Raw genomic sequence first — 15,611 nt, forward strand, 5'->3', positions numbered from 1 at the left:
CACATAATATTATAAATATATTTATTATTATTTTAGTAGATGAAGTTTATTTATAAAATGAGGCTTTCTGTGTAATTGTCAGCAACAAAGTTCCATTTCATAGGATCTTAGACTTTTACAAATGAGAAAAATAATATTCAGGGAATCCAAAAGACTTATCCTACATCACAGTGTTTTTCAAACACATTCTTGAATTCAGTGATTCATTCAATCCTAAGATAAAATAAGTAACTAGTAAAGTACGAACAAATATGAATAGAAAACTTGATTTCAGATCAACAATGAGCAACCTTTGTTTTTAATGTCAATTCATGAAAAATAAAAAGCGCCTTGGGCTATATACTTTGTTTTCATTCAAAACGAAAACAATTTTACTCATACAGGAAAGAAAAAAAAAGTAATCTTACAAACATTGCCCTTGCTTACTGTTATTAGCCTGTTATTATCCGGTCACATTTAAGAAATAATATTCACAAAATAATTTTCTGTGTTTGCATCCTTCACATTTATGTGCATTTGGAGATCACAACATATATTCACAGGGAATACCTCATGTCATACTCAAAATAACCCAACCGGGCCAGCATTGTTATCTTCCACATATGAATAGATAAACGAAAAGTTACTTGCTACAAGTCATACTGCAATTTAAGCAGGACAGCTGAGCTAAAATGTGTCTATTTCATTTGTGGGGGGAAAAATAGATATTTATAGCGGGAAATTTTTCCTTGTTATTAACCATCAATACCTGTGTCCAAAGGTGGGTGATAGCAGCTACCTTGCAAAGCCAGCTTCTGATAGGTGTGAGAACCAGACCAGAGAAATGAATTGGTGTTGAATTGCTCAGCAAAAGAAACAGTACGATGAAAGGAAGCAGTCAGAAAGGACTTCCCGCGGGGAGTGTTGAGGGGGCAAAGGGACCCGGAGTCATGCCATAAAATGACAAATCCAGGACTGGAATCTATCCCTGAGTCCCCCACAAGAGGTCCTTCCCATATACCCATATTTTACCGTGAAGGAGAGGAAAATCTACTCAACTTGAGAAGTTGTAGTTCAAGTTTGCAAGAAATTTCCTCGTGGCTCTATAAAAGGAAAACTTTGCCTAAAATTATATTTTATTTTATTTGAAATAAGATCTATAGATTGGTTCCTCTAATTCTATAATGTTTCATTATCAAGCAAGTTTCCCAAAGATTCTTGCCAAGGAAGAGAATCCATCATCATAAGGTTAACACTTACCCATTGTACGAATCAGCCACAATTTTTTGAGGTGTGGTAATTGACGGAGGAGTAATTTCCTCAGTGTTTGAGCAGTTCTCTAAATCACAGGTGTATACCTAGAGAATCAAGCATGCATCAGTATAGATCAGTGTCTATGTTCAGTTTGGCAACAAGTATTTCTTTTTTTATTTTTTCACTGTGTCCCCTACCCCCACACCCTCTCTAACAATAAGTATTCCCAAGCATCTGTTCTGTGCTTAGAATTTGCTAGTCACTGATCACTTTTCAAAGTATAAAAAAGAAAAAAAAACTTAAAAGTCAGTTTTATATCCTATATCCTAATGAGTGTGTATCCTGTTTACATCAATAAAATACAAAAACCTATTTTTCTGGCTTGTGGAAGCACTCAACTACTTTTTTTAAGATTTTTTTTTATTTGAAAGAGAGAGAGAACACAAACAGGGGAGACAGGCAGGGGGAGGGGAGAGAGAGAGAGAGAGAGAGAGAGAATCCTAAGCAGGCTCTACACTTAGCTCAGAGTCCAACACAGGGCTCAATCCCATGACCCTGGGACCATGACCTGAGCTGAAATCAAGAGTTGGACACTCAACCAACTGAGCCACCCAGGCGCCCCAGAGATTTTTAAGTAATCTGTACAGCCAACGTGGAGCTTGAACTTACATCCCCGAGATCAAGAGTCACATGCTCGACTGACTGAACCAGTCAGGCACTCCTCAACTATTTTTTAATATTTAAGCTATATTCAAGTTTATGGGCTTCCAGCAATGGTGATTGTAATAAGCTTGTCCCTTTGAAATAAGGAAACTTGAAACACATCAAGTGTGTCTCCTTAAAGATTTCAGTTATACTGTATTTTCAGAAACCTACTAAAGTTATCCCTGGCTATTGTCTAATTTAAACGCCTGCAGTTGATTTTAATCATGATTGGTAGTCTCACCTAGTGATAGCACAGAGACCACCACTCTTATGGAAAGTGAGTTATCACAAATGTAATAAACCCGTGGCTCTAAAAAATCACAAATAAAGATGACTTAAAGGTAGGTCAGGATTAGTCCTAGGTAAATTCTAGACCCGCCTATAGACCAGATCTGTGATTCATTGCTAACCCAGCATCTAGAACATAGCAAATATTCAGTGACTATTTATTGAATGAATTATGTTTACTTGTAAATATACCGAGAAATGCATGTGAGTGTCAATATCTAGCTGTTCACTTTAAATTCTCAGACTAACCCGTTCATCCATGATGAAATACATCCTCTGATAAAGCCAGTCTACGGAGATGGAAGAAATTAATCCTGAGCCTCTGTAAAAAATTCTCAGGTCAGACACATCAGACATGTTGGCAGCCTCTTTCACCCATATGAGAGTTCCTTCAGAGAAATACACAACTTGCTGGTGGACATTAATCGATATTCCTAGAAGAGCCATGCAAATACATGTCTGTTACTATACAACAACCAGGAAAAAAAAGCACGTGACAGAAAATGTATTTCTTTTCATTTTTAATAAGGAGATCATAACAGAAGTCAGTCTGGATCTTTTTTTTTTTTCACACTAAGGGAACATTTCTTTCATTATACTGACCTGTAATATTACTGTATATAGCATCTGAATGAAGGCAATGTGCTTCATCTACCAGATGTTTTAAAGATCTCTTTCTTAGAGAAGATTTTCTGGATAAAAAGAGCCACTGTTCCTCTTCTTGAACTAAAACAATAACACGATTTACAGACAGACCAACCATATACACATTGACACACACGCAAAATAACCCATTACCATCCTTCAAAGCAAGGCAACTAATGCTTGAAAGAGGCTGGTCAGATTTTTGTCTGAAGACACTGGGACATTTCAACTGCAGTACAAATCACATTTAGTCCATGATGAGGGGAGCGAAGTACAGTGTCAATCAAGTAGGATTTATACATATGTGCCCCAGAGGGTCCCCAGAATAAGATCACATAAGGGATCACCGTTTTCAACAGCCTTGCCCCAAGTAGGAGCTCAGCTCGTTACCCCCAGCCATGAGAATGTGACTGCTTGGTGGAGGTGGGCCAGCCCAGGCCAGACTGGCTTGTTGCATAACACCAGACAGACATTGCTTGTCTCTTTTTTCTTCAATGATCTCTCCCTTTGAGGCCAGAGAGAAGTCCTCAGAGCAATGAAATCTGAGGACTGCAGAGCTCTGCTTGACGTCCCACTCAACTGGAGACTGATGCCGTGTGCATCGACGAACACTTTTAGGGCAATTAATAAAAGTTATGCAATAATTGCAGTAACAACAACCTCAAGCCTGTTCTATATTTAACTCGCCCTTCGGATGCTTCTTGCATAACAGAAATGTCTCTCCTTTCCTAGAGTCCGGTAACAGCCAAAAAACCAAAGGCCGGTGATAGATGACATCGAATACACACTGGCATAGATGCGTGCAGATAATTCATTATTGTTTTTCCCACACGGGCCTCATACAGGAAGTACTCAATCTCTCAAGGCAATTGTTGAAATGCCAAAGTGAAAACAAAAATGACACTGGCAAAAAAATAACAAAAGCTAATTTGGTAGATTGAATATTAAAAATGGTAAAATGTCAATTATTAAATCCAGCTATATTTTAAAACCTTAAGGAGAGTGGAAGAAACAAATATCTGATATGTATTCATTGATGATACATAATATGAAACGGGGTTGAGGGCAAAAAGATTATATGTGTCCCTAAGTATATAAATATGAGTCACAATCACTAGTGATTTCACCTGAAACTAAGGATTTGCTTGAGGCCATTTTTTTAGCCCTAAATTTTTCATTCCAAGTTTTAAATTTCTAAATGCTGACTTAAGAACATGGGTCTCATAACTTCCTTCTGTTTGCCAAATAAGGGGACTCATTTAAAACCGAAAGCTTACCAAGTGCCAAAAGACAGTGTTTATTTGGGCAGAAGAGGTGGGGTTCTTGGGCTCCACCAGATGACCCCGGACTCTGAGCGCTGAACCCACCCTTGCCACCCCTCAGTTCCAAGCAACAAAGGGGCATTTCCCAGGCTGTACCTGCTGAGGATGGAGTGGTAATACTAGATTCTGCTTCTGGCCCCTCACCAACTTCATTTACTGCTGCAATGGAAAACCTATTCCAAAAACAATTTGGAGAGATGTGTTTCACATGGCATGGTGTGAACATGAGATAAAAAGAGAAGGAGCAATATTTCTATTTAAAGAACAATGTGGCAATGCATGTATCTAGTTTCTCGGTACCACTGCTCAGCCCTGAAACGACCATCAATCACATCCTTATTTGCATTCCCCGTAGACCAGGTCAGGGTCACAGAGGTCAAAGGCTGAACTCTGCTATCTACATGACCCCCATTCCTACCCTAATTTAAAGAGGTGTTAGTAAATGCTAGAAAAGCTAACAGTAATAAAATAATCTCCCTAACGATTAATAAAAAAATAAATAAAATAAAGCACCACTAACAGAATTTCACCTCCTTACTTTTTTCATGTTGGATTAAATAAAGAAATGGTATCATGGTGTATATGGTGTCTTTATTAGTGCCTCTTTATAAGGATCCTCTGAATATAATAGAAATACTTCAGAATGTTTTTGCTTAGGACACTGTAATCTAACACACAAACTTGAGGAAAGCTACAAGAACTTCAACCCAACAGCACAAAGTCAAGGGGAGTTCTCCAAATACATTTAAACAACTTTGGGGCCATATTTCTTCAATAATTCCTATGCCTGCAGCCATGCTGGCTACAATTACCTTGCACCACTTAATTCTTACCTGTAGGTGGTGTTTGGTAGAGTGGAGTAAAACTGGAAACTGGTTCTCTGTGTCCCTGAATCTAATTGTTGATTTTTGCTGATCAGCCTTAAGTTATAACCCAAAATAGGTCCTCCCGGGAATTGTGGTGGAGCCCAACTGACTTCCACGGTGTCGGGACTTGAGCTCTCGATATTTCTGATGGAAGGAGCAGTTTCCGGAACTAGACGAAGTAATGGTGACATGGTGAATAGGAAAATTACAGGCACAAATTTAAATAGGATAGGAAAAAAGTTTTGTGTTTTGAAGTGTAAATTAAATATTTGTATTAATATTCAAAGTAAGTGATAGGAGGTGGTAAGAGATCTATGAGCTGCGGCTCTTGATCCCTGAATGAGACCAGTTAGCTACTTTCCCGAGGGACTCTTTCAAGTATTATTTTCCTTGCATCTCCTTTATGAAATAAAATTAAATGTGGAGGTACGTAAATAGGAGAAATGTTCTGGAAAAAAATTATCAAAAATCTCCGGAGAGCTGAATGAATTGAAACTGTAGGGTGGTGCCCAGTGCGGAAGGAGAGGAGAAGCTATAATAAAACAGGAGTCAATGATTAACACGAGTTGGAAGAAGTAAATCCTGGGCCTTCTCACTCAGGAGAGTGCTATAGCCTGACTAGTTCCAGCTGAAGATACAGGTTCAGATAAGCAAGATTTAGAACAGTGTGCTTCCCTCTTGCTGGCCTCAGCTGTGCTGGCCCAGACTGTGTGTTCCGTACCCCAGCTCCCAGGGTCCCTTGGAATCCAAGTAGACTGTGTTTAAGGCAGGACCCTCTCCCTTATGAAGGATTAAAGGAACATGCGTGAATTAATTAAGCATTCACTCACAGACTTTAGAAGCTATCTAAGTAGCAAAGAGCAGAAAGAAAAACAAATGATCTAACAGCCTATCTGCCTTCATGCCTCCACCTACTTCTCATAACTCCCACCCCTGAAACCACACTCTTTTATTTCCTCTTCCCAGAGAAAGACATACTCTGATGTCACTTTGTTCTTGTGTAGACCTCGCTCCCTCTGAACACGTTTGGCAAATGCTTTGCATCACTCCTGACTAATGAGAGTTGGTAGAAATAAGACAGTTCGACCTTCACAGTGGATGAGTTTTTAAAGGGCCTGTTAATTGATCTCTTGGCCTTTCTCTGATACAATTCCTCCTCAACTCTCAGACTAATCTTTGAAAAACACAAACCTCATTGTGTCCACTCCTCTGCTCCACGCATTCAGTCACCTTGGTGAGCAGAGGGGTACAAATCATCTTTCACTGATCAGAATCAGGATGTCAAAAAACCTAATTCATTAGGGTCAATGCTCAGACATGATCTGCTTCACTTTGAGCAAGTTCGATGCCACCTACATGGTGAGCTGTGATTCTTGTCCAAATCTCTCCCACAAAAATCCTCCCCAAAAGGCTGGTCAGGTTGGGCAAGATAATCCCTGACTAATAACAATTCCACTTGGTTAAGAAATTATCTTCATCAGGGCACCATCTAGAATCATACATTTCCCATCAAGAAAAGAAGAGGGCCATGAAGCATGAAACACAAAACAGAGACCTATAAGTTTTAATGTGGCTAGAAAAGTGACAAAGAATTGAAGAATAAGGAGCTATCCACGAAAAGGATACCCAGTGTAGGTCCAGAACACCTGGAGGGCATGAGAGCTTACAAATCCAGAAGAAAGGCCCAGAAATGGAAAGCAAAATTTGCCTTCTTCATTATTTTGATTTGACTAGCCATGCGCCCTGGATCATGTTCTCTCTCCAGCATCAGAAAAGGCTCCAGCGCTGCTAGGATGCATGAGACACTAGTTTGAACAAAGAAGGATCCATGTATTCTACTCTGCCTGGGAACATTTCAAATACTGTCCTAGGCCAGTGTCTGACCTGAGGTTCTGAGGACGGTCAGGGAATAATCAGCAGAGGTGGCCACACACAGCCTAAAATCTGATCAACAAGAAGAGGGCACTAGTCAGGGAAGGGGAAAAATTCCTCAACCAGCTTCATCAGCTGTCCAGCTATGCTTCCGGGCATGGCCTAGTTCAGTGTGAGGCTCTTTGCACACTGCCAAATCTCCAGAACTAAGGCGTAGGGACATCTAACATCTGCCTGGAGTAAGCCCCCCAGGTCCATTCAGCTAACCCTGCAGGTAAAGGCACCAGACAACTCTCCTTCATTGTCCGTCCCAGGCATTTATCCCCCTGAAATGCTGTAAGCTTGAATCCTTTTCCTGGTGTGGAAGTCACGTCTTCAAAAGGAGAAATCAGAAACCGCTCCAAAAAATGTGCTATTTTTTTAAAAAATCATGTCTGTTAAAATATTAAAGTATTATCATAACCTCCATGCTGGTCACACTACGTCTGTGCTTTCAAATCTCTCTCATTCCCTCAATTCATTCTATGTGTAGTTAACAAAATTACCTTTTTAAGAAGCATGTGAAGCAATTACTTCTCTGCTTTAAAACCATCCTTAACTCTTAGTGGCTTATTGAGGTTTATACTGACTACCTTATTTAATACCTGATGTCCTTCACCCCATGTCCCATTTCCAAATCCCTGACAGACCCTGTTCAAAATGTTCCTCTTACCCAGGTGCCTGGGTGGCTCAGACAGTTAAGTGTCTGACTCCTGATTTTGACTCAGGTCATGATCTCATGGTTTGTGAGTTTGATCCCTGCATCGAGCCCAGCGTGCAGCCCCTCTAGGAGACCCGCATGGAGCCCTGCATGGGGCTCCAGGCTGAGAGCATAGAACCTGCTTGAGATTCTCTCTCTCCCTGTCTCTCTGCCCCTCCCCCAGTCTCTTTCAAAAATAAATAAATAAAATTTTTTTTAAATGTTCCTCTTACCATAGTACACAGCACCTTCCCAATTACAATCTACTTTCCTTATTTATTATGTTTACTCCTTAGAGTTATGTCTCCTCCTCCAAAAGGTCAACAGTACAAGAACAGGGAGTTTTGTATCGACCACAGAGGTACAGGGAGCACCTAGAATGCCAGTTGATCCCAGAGGTATAGCGACTTGACATATAGTGAGGTACTCAGTTACCGAACGGATCGATTGAGGAAGGAATCATTTATTTCGTTATTTAAAATAAACACAAACCAAACTAAAACTCTGGAATAATCTCCTCATTTCGTAAGCAACACGGGTGCACCATACCTCCATAAGGATGAGTCCTGTAACTGGGACTTGGCAGAGAAGACAGCTGTAGCTGGGCTGTGAGGATCCAGACCACTCGAAAAATGTACTCAGTGAAGGGATGCAGGGATTCTACCGTGTATGAGATCTTGGACACAGCCTACATCAATGAGAGATTAATAGTCAGCATTTACAGAATCACCACCACACGGTGCGACTCAAGAACACAGATTAGTTTGTAAAAGATGCATGCCTTTTTTGGCTATGGGGTGACCCAGGGCCCGTCAGACCAGGAAAAAACAGAGACCTGGAGCTTAGAGCTGAGCCATCCAGATGTCAGTCGACATAATTCACACCAAAAGTCCCTCCTTCTTCAAAATTGCAAAACTATGGATTCAGCCCTCTGCCATGTACCTCAAGGTTTTACTTTACCTTTTCTATGTGAATATACTTAGTGTCTTGGGATTATTCTCTGAACTTGCTCATGCTTGCTTTCCTAAAAGGGACAGTTCTAGGTGACCTTCTTGCCCTCCCTCCTAGTTGGGATCACTGTGGGTGGGATGGGCAGATAAGGATCAATGTTACGAGTATTGAGTATGTGATGTTGTGCTGAAGGAACAAAAATGTGTCTAATAATATGTTTTCTTCAAAAATAAAGGATTTAGCATCAACGTGTGGGAGTACTAGAGATTAAAATTCATCTAATCCAACCACTCACATTATACTTGAATCTTCTCCAAAATGTCTTTATGCCTATAATATATGCAGTAATTTGGCACTTCTAATAATTTGGGAAAAAAATCTGTGTGTATGTAAATAGGCAGCTTTTCACACCTCAGTATAAGTCCAGCTTCCAGGAAGTTGTGCGTATTTCCACTGAATGATGTATTTGACTCCAGAGATGTTGGCAGATTTCCATCGTAATGTCACACTATGGCTTCCAATGGAAGAAGCAAAGGGTGCTGTGGGGAGGTCTGCATTTTCTGGGGAGAAAGGAAGATTTCATTCGCCATCAGAAGAAAGGGTGTCCGTTTCATCTAGTGCTCTCAGGACTCTCTTGTTACAACTACATCTTGCCACAAAAACCCACCTGAATAATAAAAGATGCATATAGTCAACTGGTTAATATTCTGAAAATCAGCGAATCAGTCTGGCCTCTTGTTTTCCCCATAGTATTCATTAATATGTTTTTTTTTGTTTTTTTTTTGTTTTTTACAGGCAAGGACCATGGAGCGTTCTGAGAATGTCCAGTTTTCTCTTACTAAACCACTTCCTTCTAGGTGAGGGGGCTGGGTGCCAGGAATATGGTACATAACAGAACCATCCATTGTCCCAGAACGTGTATCCCAATTCACACTACAATTCTCGTTATTGCTCATCTTGTCAATTAATCATTTTTAGGGGCACCTGGGTGGCTCAGTCGGTTGAGCGACCGACTTCGGCTCAGGTCACGATCTCGCAGTCCGTGAGTTCGAGCCCCACGTCGGGCTCTGTGTTGACAGCTCGGAGCCTGGAGCCTGCTTCGGATTCTGTGTCTCCCTCTCTCTGACCCTCCCCCGTTCATGCTCTGTCTCTCTCTGTCTCAAAAATAAATAAACGTTAAAAAAAAATTTTTTTTAATAAAAAATAAAATAAATAAATAAATAAATAAATCATTTTTATTTTTTTAAATTTAATTTTGAAAGAGAGGGAGACAGAGACAGAGCATAAGTGTGGGAGGCGCAGAGAGAGAAAGGGAGACACAGAATCTGAAGCAGGCTCCATGCTCCAAGATGTCAGCACAGAGCCCAACGTGGGGATCAAACTCACAAACCGTGAGATCATGACCTGAACCGAAGCCAGACGCTTAACCGGCTGATCCTCCCAGGTGTCCCAGTAAGTTATTTTATATGTACAAGTAGTTGTACTCCAAAGGATTCTATAATTCAGTTGTTCTATATTGTGAAATATCTTGTGTCTTCTAAACATCAGTAACATCACAACTGGCAACACACATTTATTGGTGCTACTTTCAGGCACTGTACAAGGGGCTAGAATTTGGAACGGTATGTTCCCCAGGGATGAAGTTATTTCATTTTACTTTTTCTATTTTCCAAAATTGTGGCTGATTTACTACTTGAGCTTGCTCCCCCCCCCCCCAATTATTTATTGTGTAAAATACACATAACAAAAATTTACTGTCTTAACATTTTTAAGTCTGTTCAGTGGTATTAAGTACATTTATATTGTTGTGCAACCATAACCGCCATCCATCTCCAGAACTCTTTTCCTCTTGCAAAACTGAAACTCTACCCATTAAACATGAACTTCCCATTCTTTACCCCCACCCCCACCCCCGCCTCTGGCAGACACCATTCTACTCTCTGTCTCTGTGATTTTAAATACTCTGATCCCTCACATAAGTGTCATCAAACACTATTTGTCTTTTTGTGACAGGGCTGATCTCACTTAACATAATGTCCTTAAGATTCATCCATGTTGAACATGGCATCCTTGCCTTGTTCCTGACCTTAGAGGATACAATTTCTTTTATAAAAAAATAAATAATCACTACTCTGGTTGAGAAAACATAATGAGTTTTTGTAAGAAACTTAAAATGGGTAAATACAAACTTCCACAACCTCACTCTTTCTGATTAAAAATTACACCATTCTGATCATTATAGATACTGAATCTGGACTAATTAAAGTCCATAGTACCAGAATATCCTGTGACCCAGAAAAAAGAAAGCCACCATCATCTGAGGTTCTAGCCCACAGAGAGGCTTAGCACAACACTTCTCTGCTGATTCTTTTATTTATATAGTTCATTTTTAGCTTTTATAACTACACAAACAAAGCACAGCTCCATTTCCCCCCATTTTATGGTGTGAGACACTTAATCGCGGGGACTGGAATATGCAGTGGAAAACCTTTTTCAAAAAATAAAGGAAACCTCATTTAAAGTGGAATCAAGAGGGGCGCCTGGGTGGCTCAGTTGGTTAAGCGGCCGACTTCGGCTCAGGTCATGATCTCACGGCTCGTGAGTTCGAGCCCCGCGTCGGGCTCTGTGCTGACAGCTCAGAGCCTGGAGCCTGTTTCAGATTCTGTGTCTCCCTCTCTCTCTCTGACCCTCCCCTGTTCATGCTCTGTCTCTCTCTGTCTCAAAAGTAAATAAACGTTAAAAAAAATAAATAAAAATAAATAAATAAAGTGCAATCAAGAAACCCTGATGGGGGGAGCTCTCACACACGTACCATTCATTGCACCCTGCATAACCAGCAGCAAGAAGGAGGATAAGAATTATCTTGACAAGGAGGACATTTTTTACACGGGATTTTTTTTTTTTTAAAGAAAAAGAAGAAAGATCCCTCCACACTCCAGCAACAATGCACTAACACAATCTCGAACTCCTGTTCTTCTCCAGTGAACTTTTGTTCAAAACAACCCTCCCCAGTTTCCCTCTTTCCCCTATAAAAACCTACATTCCCTCTGTTCTCTGGGCTTACCTACAGTTTGCCATAGTTTGCTCACCCCAAATTACAATTCCTTTGCTAATTCCTGAATAAACCCATATTGCTAGTGAAATAACTGGCTACTTTATTTTTAAGGTTGACATGCTAAAGAAGAGTCCAGTGTGGAGTTGTCAGCAAAGAGGAAGATCCGAAAGAATCAGAAAGAAGGTAAGTTGAGACCTGGGCAGAAGGGACCAGGGTTATATCAGTAAATGCAAGTAAAGGTAAACTTCATAACTAGATGTAGAGATGTTTCAAAGCCATGGCAATGTGCGTGGACAATCAGAGGTCAAGTAGGTTTGTTCTAAAATATCAGGACAAGAGTCAACTAAATGAGAAAAAGAAGCTGAACTGAGCTGTATACGACTTTCAATACACAGCTGAGTGGGTAAGAAAAGCCCCTGAAATCAGACAGTTGGGTTAAAATCAAGTTACTCCCTCTCTAGTTCATTCAATACCATCCCTTTCTATGCAGCCCTAAGCAAATATATATACTTTTGTGCCTCATTTTTCTCATCTGTAAAACGGGGATTAAAAATAGTATTTATACCTCTGAGCTCAAAAAGAGCTAATATCTATAAATTACTTTTAACAGTGCCTGACTCATAAATACCTAACAAATATTAGTTCTTTTTATTTCACCATTGCTATTTCCACCACGTGGAAGAGAGACACGGACTGTATCTAAAACAGAATAATATAGCAGACTCAGAGATAGGTGAACTAGGTACTAGATGTGTTAGAGACAAAAAAGGATCTTAGGTGTTTGGGCAAAAAGATTCATTATAACAAACTGAAGATATGGCCTGTAAGCACAATTGCTTTTATTTAGACTTGATACATATCATGTGTTAATGGTATATAGACATTGATCCGTAACCAGTGTGAAATATTAAATAAAGCACCAATTACACTTGTATTATAAAAATATATAATTAAGTTGTTAGTATAATTCTGGAATATAAGAACGGAATGCAACTCAAAGCTTTCCGAACTTTCTCGGTTCTGGCATCTTTAGTTTCTCAGTAATTTTTGCATAACTCCCTGGACCAAAAGAATTACCAAACAGCTCCATGTATTAAGTATAACTTAAGTTATGTGTGTCCTTTCAACTTAGCAGATATTTGAAAAAAAAATAATAACACATAAATAGAAAGACAATATATGTATTTAATCCTTCGATAAAGAGAATTGCACACTGGTGTGCCTGGATGGCTCAAGCGGTTAAGCGTCCAACTCTTGAGTTCCACTCAGGTCATGATCTCACAGTTCAGGGGTTCGAGCCCCACATCGGGCTCCGTGCTGACATTGTGGAGCCTGCCTGGGATTCTCTCTCTCTCTGCCTCTCTCTCTGCCCTTCCCCTGTTTGTGCTCTCTCTCTCAAAATGAAGAAATAAACTTAAAAAAAAAAAATGAATGGCACACTAATGGGATCTGTGTGCCTATTGGGCTTGGCACAATTTCTCCAATATTGTAATCAGGTTGGGCACCACCATCCTCATTTCCTGTTCCAAGTTGAGTTCTTTATGGTACTTGCTTTTATCCCAGCAATCACCAAAAAAACTCAGCGTTGCAAAGATATGATATAGAAAGGAATGTAGTTCATTTCGTTGTTTATACCATGAACTACCTACAACTAGTAGTTCCAATAACGTCCAGAAGATCAACTACCCCTATGTTTCCCTTAAATGTTTAAAATGCTCCATGCTTTCCTATGAGGTATGTGTGATGCACCGGGAGGGGGGAGGGGGGAGGGGGGAGGGGGGAGGGGGGAGGGGGGAGGGGGGAGGGAGGTTCTTCTGTGCACAGTTTGGAAACCATAGAGTATAAATTTTATCCATAGCTAATTCCCATTACACAGAAGGAAAGAATGTACTATCACTTATCTCTCCACAGAAATGTCAAGGGGGTTCTTTTGTGGGATACCAAAGGGCAGAAGCAAATCAGGACAGCCAGGCAAGATCCTCCTTCCAGTTTCCATCAGTCACTGAGAGCAAGGAGCAAGCCATTGAAGCAAAGAGCACAACTTATAGGAGAATCAATCATTTCCCCGTCTGGAGGGAACAGTCTACCTCTTCGTGGGAGGAAGACCCTGGAAATTCTGGAAAAGAAAGCTACTAACATCCAGGCTGTGACTTACCAAAGAGTTGGTTCTTCAGAAACCACTAGAGAATTAACACACTAGGGCAAATTCACTAAGACATACCCAACCTGCTCTGAAATCAAAGGGAACTGGAGACGTATAGCCAAGTACGCTACTTACTCAGAATCTAAAAGCAAGAAGCATAGTTTCTAGACATTCAGCAAACTTCCCAGGGCCTTGTAGGGAGCCAGGCAGATAGTAGATACTCTGCTGACTAGCTGTTAGCTGAATAATTAACTGCATATTAATTCCTATGCTTTTGGTTCATTAAAACAGTGGCATCTCCTGACCTCAAATCTAGTTAGGATTCATAGTTGTCTCTTTCATTAAGATGGAAGTGATCTCACCTACTGAAGTGAGCGCAAAACCTCCAATTTTAAACCTCGGTCGTGTGCTCTGCACCCTATTTTGCTCTAAAAGAAGAGTTTTGCGGGGCGCCTGGGTGACTCAGTCGGTTAAGCGGCCGACTTCACCTCAGGTCATGATCTCACGGTCCGTGAGTTCAAGCCCCGCATCGGGCTCTGTGCTGACAGCTCAGAGCCTGGAGCCTGTTTCAGATTCTGTGTCTCCCTTTCTCTGACCCTCCCCCGTTCATGCTCTCTCTCTGTCCCAAAAATAAATAAACGTTAAAAAAATTTTTTTAATAAAAGAAGAGTTTTGCTGAGTTTCTATCACAATGGCTTCCACATTTGAAAATATTGAATTTTTTTCTATATATGTATATATTTTTTATTACACTGAGATAGAGAAGTCTAAATATTTTTTAAAAATTTTTAACGTTTACTTATTTTTGAGAGAAAGTGCTAGTGGGGGAGGGGCAGAAAGAGGGAGACAGAGGATCCGAAGCAGGCTCCACGCTGGGAGCACAGAGCCCCATGTGATGTGGGCTAGTTAACTCACAACCTGAGCCGAAATCAGGAGTTGGCCGCTTAACCGACTGAGCCATCCAGGCGCCCCAGAAGTCTAAATAGTTTAAAAGGTGGCTCATTCTCCTTACATACGCACAGTCCCTCGAGCGGTGTTGATTATTTTCAATAATAGTGGCGCGTGTCTGCTTACCCAGCACTTTCTCTTCGTACGCACCTTCAGCACCTCTGCAGCCAACCTCACATGATTCTCGCTAAGGAAGACAGGGACCATACCAGTCAGTGCAGCCCAGGAATTGCTTTTGCTGATACATTTCAACTAAATTGTGAAATGCGAATGCCTGCTATGTAAGTATACCGGTGTATCAATTATTTCCACCGCAGTACTTAAAGTTTCCATTTGCTAGTGGAATTAGAACAGCACCTTTCAAACTTTTTTGATCATGTCCCAGATTCCAAAACACATTTTCACAAAACAACTTGGCACACACATACAGATTGGGGTGTGTGTGTGTGTGGGGGGGGGGGGGGTCTTGAAACAGCACTTACTTTTTTTCTTTTTTTTTTTAACAGTTTTACTGAGATCTATTTCATATGCCATAAAATTCAGTCATTTAAAGCACACAGTTCAGTGGCTTTTCACTATACTCATAAAATTGGGCAACCATCGCCACAATCTAATTTGAGAACAACTTTATCCCATTAAGAAACCCCATACCTGTGATGCACTCATATATGTTCTGTTCTATTCTATTCATTTAATTTGTTGTGACTCTTTATTCACCAAATTGATTTCATGACCCTATAATATGTTACACCCCACAGTGGGGAAAAAAAACGCTGAGCTCAACCATGCAATTATATGTTTGCCATCTTGGTCAAAGGTTAGTGAGTTAATGACTTTAAACTTT

The 15,611-nt window shown here is 40.4% G+C and overlaps 1 protein-coding gene across 5 annotated transcripts in view; it reads right to left on the reverse strand.

Moving 5' to 3' along the window:
* The window catches only part of ROS1 (ROS proto-oncogene 1, receptor tyrosine kinase), a 118,496-nt gene that overhangs the window by 86,853 nt on the left and 16,032 nt on the right, over positions 1 to 15,611 (reverse strand). For all 5 annotated transcript variants that reach the window (XM_060616493.3, XM_060616494.3, XM_060616492.3 and 2 more), the window contains exons 5-12: positions 14,894 to 14,954; positions 9,033 to 9,181; positions 8,220 to 8,358; positions 5,027 to 5,228; positions 4,290 to 4,366; positions 2,830 to 2,952; positions 2,476 to 2,660; positions 1,240 to 1,337 (exon numbers count right to left, since the gene is read on the reverse strand). In XM_060616493.3, the coding sequence (XP_060472476.3) occupies positions 1,240 to 1,337; positions 2,476 to 2,660; positions 2,830 to 2,952; positions 4,290 to 4,366; positions 5,027 to 5,228; positions 8,220 to 8,358; positions 9,033 to 9,181; positions 14,894 to 14,954 (1,034 nt within the window). The remainder of the gene's footprint in view (positions 1 to 1,239; positions 1,338 to 2,475; positions 2,661 to 2,829; positions 2,953 to 4,289; positions 4,367 to 5,026; positions 5,229 to 8,219; positions 8,359 to 9,032; positions 9,182 to 14,893; positions 14,955 to 15,611) is intronic.

Source organism: Panthera onca, chromosome B2 (assembly GCF_046562875.1).
Source record: "Panthera onca isolate mPanOnc1 chromosome B2, mPanOnc1 haplotype 2, whole genome shotgun sequence".
Taxonomy (NCBI): Eukaryota; Metazoa; Chordata; class Mammalia; order Carnivora; family Felidae; genus Panthera; species Panthera onca.